This window comes from Apium graveolens, chromosome 8 (assembly GCF_009905375.1).
Source record: "Apium graveolens cultivar Ventura chromosome 8, ASM990537v1, whole genome shotgun sequence".
Lineage (NCBI taxonomy): Eukaryota > Viridiplantae > Streptophyta > Magnoliopsida > Apiales > Apiaceae > Apium > Apium graveolens.
The window spans coordinates 16,842,132-16,848,823 of NC_133654.1; the positions used below are offsets into that span (position 1 = coordinate 16,842,132).

The 6,692-nt window shown below is 35.0% G+C and overlaps 1 protein-coding gene across 1 annotated transcript; it reads right to left on the bottom strand.

The window, feature by feature from the left end:
• Positions 1-1,884: 1,884 nt before the first annotated feature.
• Positions 1,885-5,836, bottom strand: LOC141676974 (uncharacterized). The gene is made up of 4 exons (XM_074482697.1): positions 5,342-5,836; positions 3,769-4,429; positions 2,766-2,838; positions 1,885-2,362 (listed from the first exon to the last, which is right to left on the bottom strand). The coding sequence occupies exons 1-4, from the start codon at positions 5,574-5,576 to the stop codon at positions 2,222-2,224; spliced, it is 1,110 nt and encodes a 369-aa protein (XP_074338798.1). The 5' UTR covers positions 5,577-5,836; the 3' UTR covers positions 1,885-2,221.
• Between the last annotated feature and the right edge of the window lie 856 nt (positions 5,837-6,692).

Here is a 6,692-nt window from a genome sequence, read left to right on the forward strand (position 1 = left end):
TCTTAACTTATCCTCATTTGATATTGTTCTCTCTCGATCATAGTCATGTACGCATGATTTTGTCAAAATCAAATTTGTTTGGCCAAATCCATCTTTTTCTGAAGTCGCTGGATCAAAACTTTTGGCTTCCATTTTCAAAACCTTGGTACCTAGTTATATGATTATATCCATTGTATGCGTATAGTTTTCTCGCAATAACTTCAATTCCGCCCCCACAGTCAAAAATAACATGCACTTGTTTTTCTATTGACGAGCAATAGTTATCAGTGAGCAATAATTTGCAACATAAGCACGAGTATAAGAGCACCTCTCAATTTGTCATGGGTCAATTTTGCATTGATAGAGGTTGCTCGTGCTCAATAATGCAAATGGTCCATACCAAAATATATATGCCTTCCTTGGAAACAAGGTTTCACGTCAAAAACACATTTCCTTGTTCACAAAACCAACCAATTACATTAGAAAGAAACTAAAACATCTTTAACCTCAGGAAGAGGAAAGTGAAAAGAAATGTGTTTGATTATAAGTAAGTGCAGTTAAAGACAATTATATGAAAAAAGGACGGCGTAATACTTCTGTCTTCAACTGCGAAGTTGATGGAATCATAATCAAGCAGTGCAAATTGATTATGCATGAGCAACTTGCAAAATATCAAATCTAAGATCAGACAACCTTATTTATAAATCACTCAGTCTGGAGTCATGAGCGCTTGGATGCACCAGCTAATTCATTGTTGTTCCGAAAACCCATCACTTCAATCATAATCTGCATTATCTATTTGTAAGTAATCAAAGAAAATATACAGCTAGCTAGCTAGACAAAGAACAGTGTAGGCACTCTTTGAGGGATATATGAAAAGTTGGTCACACAACCAAACTTTAATTCTTAGATTCCTAGACAGTGTAGTAAATGGTGCCCCTCTTGCACATCTTGATGTCCAAGTAGTGGCTTGAGAAAAGCTTAACAGAATCTTTTCACAAACTGCTGCCAGAGACTCTTAAACATTCACCAAATAATGACCTACATTCAGCCACACTGCAGTGACCCCTGAAGCCTTGAAAACTATGTAAGAGCATACTTAACAACACAGCAAACTACATACTACATAGATGTGGTTCCACATTGTCCACCTCCTACGCTAGACACTATCTTAATCTGTCTCCTGTCGATATTTTCATTTTTTAAAAAGAGGGAAACCTAGTTACAATGGTCATGATTGCTATGCATGTATGTGGTATAGATTCTAAGTTGGTGGAATCCAGAAGTGATAAGAATCTGGAGAGCAATGGATATTGCACCCGGAACAGTGTACTAGGAAAGACAAAGTTAAAAGACAGTAACCATGTACAGAATACAGAACCGCACTGGCATCAAAGACTTATTTGAGCATTTAGAGAAAAGGATAACACTGATCAGTTTTCATATAATTTCACATAGTAGAAATGGACTAAATATACATATAAACAAATGCAGCAGTTAATTTGTTTATAAGAACATTATCACATAATTCTGAATGTATGATTATGAGAACATTATCAGCACCTAGTCCCTTAATCAAAGAAAAATATAATCGTTGACATCTCTATTAAAGCTTAAATTTAATGCAGAAAACAACCAGCAACACTAAATTAACACAAACACTGCTTAACTCTGAAATATACAGGACAGCGACACACAAAGAAAGACATAATCATTGACATCTCGTGGCAGAAACCAACACTAACATATACAGTTTCTTACACTAAGATAAAGGTGTGCTGGTCGAGGTGGAAAGGAGTGCAAGGGTGATACGAATGTGAAATATCAGCGACCACTGAATTAATAATTCAAACGAAAGAGATTAGATTTATATGTCGAGCAGAAATAGGTGATATGACATACGAGTAACAGAACTATATATAAATATTTTATAGGTAAAATAGCAAATACATCCCCATTAATCTCTGCAATTATATAAGCTAGTCAATTCTGTCTACGATCTGAGCATGCAGTCACTGTATTCACGTCTGACATTGCAAGAACTATTTCTATATGGCCTAATGATTCCACACATCTGAATTACAACACACTGTACAACAAAATTCGTGGGAAGCAACATTTCTATCTACTTTCGGGCAGGATGGGGCACCTTCCAGAGGCTAAGAGCCTATAAACATTTAACTATAAACTGATGGGTTATAATACTTATTTTTCTTTATAACTTTGATCCTCCTCTTGTAATCTAGTTTTCATTATCTGAAGCCTCTTCCTCCAATAGTTCAAACTCATCAACCTCCTTGAAATAGGCTCTCTGCTTCTCAATAAAATCTGCTGGTAAGTTATATTCTGGAGTATCTTGGTCACGGGGCAAGCAACGTCTTTTCTGCACATTAAAGATCCATAATGGCTTAACAATGCAGATAAAACTTCATAATCATACTTCAAAAACTAAAGCAACAAATTTCGGGTAGATAGGCAAGAAATATTAACTGACGAGTGATAATAGAATATAACAAGCTAGGAATTTATTTATTTTTCAAAAAGTTCTTTTTTGTCTCAGTGTCTTGCAAACCAAATTAGAATGCAGTTGAGCCAATTAAGTTTCCTCCAACAGAAGCAAAGTTCTACAACTTACAATTAGTTTGAAAACAGAACTGAAACATTACTGTAAGTCTGTAACACAATATATCACCCAGGGTGAGCAATATCATTATGACCAAGACCAATTATGCAAGATGCTGAGAAATGTAAAATTTGACATCTAAAAGTATACGGTAAACAGTTACCTTTTTATGCATCATATGAGGATCTGTATGAAATTCAGATGGTCCATTACCTCCAGATTCATTCAGCCCATTCCTAGGACAAAAGAAGAGCATAAAGAACAGCATAAGTACTTAAGGAATATAAAAATGCACAACACGGATTACTCAGAATGAAATTTCATCCAACAGAAAGTATACAAGCATAAAGTACCTACTATCTAAATTATAGAATTTCACCTCTCTCGATAAACAATTCAGGAAAATTTCTTAATATTGATTTCTTTAATTAATAGTAGAAAATGCTTTGTAGAAAACCGGTAATTACATTTGCGCAGGGTCACGGACAGAGAAGTGCAGATCTTAAGGAACTCCAAAAACTATGTCCATCATACCTAACATACCATTTTTTAGGGATACTTTTCCACATAGGACTGACATTGCAGTATTAAAGGTCATGAGAAACCAAACAAATTAAAGCCGAGCATAAGTCTGATTACTGTTGACAAACTTATAGGGTCAGAATCACATTGTAGCAAACACGAAAGATCCAAGAGTGTTACAAACAGCAGCACCTCTACTACACGAATTTTGAAAAAGTAAGCAAAAATTCAATTTGAAACTTGTTTGCTCAGATCAAAATGCGTTTATAATGTCCAATACATTATATATAGATCCGTGAATGAATATTTTAATTCTAAGAGCGCAAAGTAGATTAATCAGGTAACTGTACCAACGACCTAAAGATATGTATATCGGAAATACAATCATGCAAATATGTCTCTCAAGATTAAATGTAACTACTGTTGCATGACTTATATTTCTGATTTCCTGTCATTTTTCTTATACGCTTCCACAGCGTATAATGGCTTAATTTTTAAAATTCTGACTCTTTTAGGACTCTGCAGAATATTAAAAGACATGCCCTGAGAGTGACTGCCATGTATGTGTGTGTGGACTGTGGGGAGAGGGAGAGAGAGAGAGAGAGAGAGAGAGAGAGAGAGAGAGAGAGAGAGAGGTTACCCACCCAATACGTCTACTCTTAGGCAGAGGAGGGCAACTAAATGGAAAAGGAACACCCTGGCCTTTCTCCTGTCTTTTCCCCACAGTCGAGAAATCTTCTGGTGCAACTACTTTGCCTTTACCTTTTATTTTAGCTAGGGAAGGCAGACCAGGAGTAGCGTCACTTCTCTTTCCTTTGTCATTCACACTCCCAAAAGAAACATTACTGGAAGACAAAGCAATATTACCTTCCCCTTTACTTTGCATTTTAAGCACATCATGATCACTGACATATACAGCTACGCCCTTTGATTTATCCCTTGTTTTCTCCCCCGTAAAAACTTCGGAAACTACATCAATTGCCTTCCCTTTATCCTTTTTCTTATCCACATAAGGAGCAATAGCAGCCGTCCCTTTCTCCTTTGTCTTCTCCACATGGGGGGTAATAATAGCCTTCCCTCTACTCTTTGTGTTCTCCAAATGAGCGGCAATAACAGTCTTCCCTCTATCTTTTGTCTTCTCCGCCTGAGGGGCAATAGTAGCCTTTCTTCTATCCTTGGTCTTCTCCACAAGAGGAAAACTCGAAGGCACGGATGTAGGGATGCTTGTTCTTTCACCAATCTCTCTTTTCACTCGCATAATGGAATCAAGTGGTAGACAAACATCCTTCCTTTTACCCTCATGACCTACATAACAGTGCCCATATTAATACATATGTAATTACCAATCCAAACTTCACAACTCTCCAAATAGGAAACCATGCCTTTCACCAAAACCCACAAATTAATCAAAAAACCCACAGGGAATTCATTAGTAACTATTAGTTGAAGCAAAAATTCTATCCACAACTAATAAGTGCAGCAGAAAAACTACGCCTAGGCATGAACAACTATTACCTGCAGCTAAATCATTTTATACAGTTTCCAAAATATATTATAATGCAATCAGATAAAATTCAACAAACGAAGCTCACATCCTCCAATATCTGATTGTACAGCTAAATGATAATTTTACCAACAACACAAACAGTTTGCACGGACCGATTCCTTTTTTAAATAATTGGTTTACACAAAGTAGGTTAAAGTCATGCCATCATTCCGAAAGCTGATTAATCAGTATAATTCTATAACTAACCCAAAACCACCTCACCTCAGCACCACAAACAATATAAACAATAACAATACAACCATATACAGATTGCATCAAAGCAATCTGTAATACATAAAAACAAAACAATCATGAATTCACAAACCCTAGATTCCACTAAACAATTAACTTAAAGACAGAATCATCATTAATTCACAAACCCTATATTCACAAATAAATAAAACATTACACAAAAATGCAATTCACACACATACATAACATATATAAACAGAGAGAGAGAGAGAGATGAGAGGGAAGGGGATAGAGAGAGGGAGATATACATATATAGAGAGAGAGAGAGAGGGAAGGAGGGAGGGGGAGAGAGAGTGAGAGAGGGAAGGAGGGAGGGAGAGAGAGTGAGAGAGGGAAGGATGGAGGGAGAGAGAGAGAGAGAGGGAGAGAGAGGGGGAGAGGGAGGGAGAGAGAGAGAGAGAGAGAGAGAGAGAGATTACCAACAACATTGGCGTTGAAATTTGAAGAACCTATACTGGAATCAGATACAGTAACTGATTTAAGAGGCGAATTGAGAATTTTATAATTGGAATTATTGGGTTTTTTTAATGAATTTGAGGATCTAGTGTTAGGGTTTGCAAAATTAGTAAGATCCGACAGCGCCTTTCTCTTCTTCTTCACCGAGGCACCTACTTTGCTGTTGTAACATCTCCTTGCTTCAGCTTCATTTTCCATTTTGATGTGTAGATACAAGTATGCTGTGTGTATATGTGTGTGTTTTCAGTTGGTGTAAATGAGGTGAAGTAGAAGTGAAATTTGGGGGAGAATTGTTTGAGAAGATTGGCGTGGCGGGAAAAAATTGGTGGGCATTGTTGGGTTTGGTTTGGGCGGAATGTTTATATGGGCTTTATGGCTTGAAATGGGCTGGGCTTGAATGTATAAGATTAGAATTTCCTAGTAGATATCAAAGCCCAGATGTAGCATGTTTTGTATTCTCACCCTAGTATTTGTGAAGGCATGAACATGTAATTTAATATATAAACATGTACTAGTTGGTAACTGGGCGAAGCACACACCCAAAATTAAAAATAATAGTATCACATTATTATTTACATAAAATTGAAATTCATAATCCGTGCAAAATATAGATTGAAATATAATATATAAAATGCTATTAAAATATGTAGTTAAAAAATCGAAATTAAGTATAACTCTGATATTTCACTGTATATTTCTAGTTATGCATACACCTAATTACTCACTTATATAAATCATACATGTTAACTTACTAATACGATTATTTTAAAGTAAACTGACGTTTGGATGTTCAACAACAAATAAAAATTGAATGAAAATTAAATTTACAAAGAGTATAAGTTAATTTTTGTCAGTTGAGATTTTATTACATAAAATTTTAAAAATAATTGTATAATTTTCTAGTGAGTACCAAGATTTGGGACGCTTATTTTATTAGTATAGATATTTGATAATTCGTGCGAAATACGGACCCGAGATCAAAAAGTTAATTCGTGTTAGTAGTTTACCGAGTAGATCTAAATATAATATATGAAATGTTATTTTTTTTTGAAAAAAATATATGAAATGTTATTAAAATATGTATTTAAAAAATGGAAGTCAAGTATAACTCTAAAATTTCACCATATAGTTCCACTTATGCATGCATCTAATTACTTACTTATATAAATCTGACATGTTAACTTACTAATATGATTATTTTAAAATAAATCGACGCTTGAATGTTCAGCAACAAATAAAAATTGAAGGAAAAATAAAATTTACAAAGAGTAGAAGTTAATTTTTATTAGTTGAGATTTTATAAAATTTTTAAAT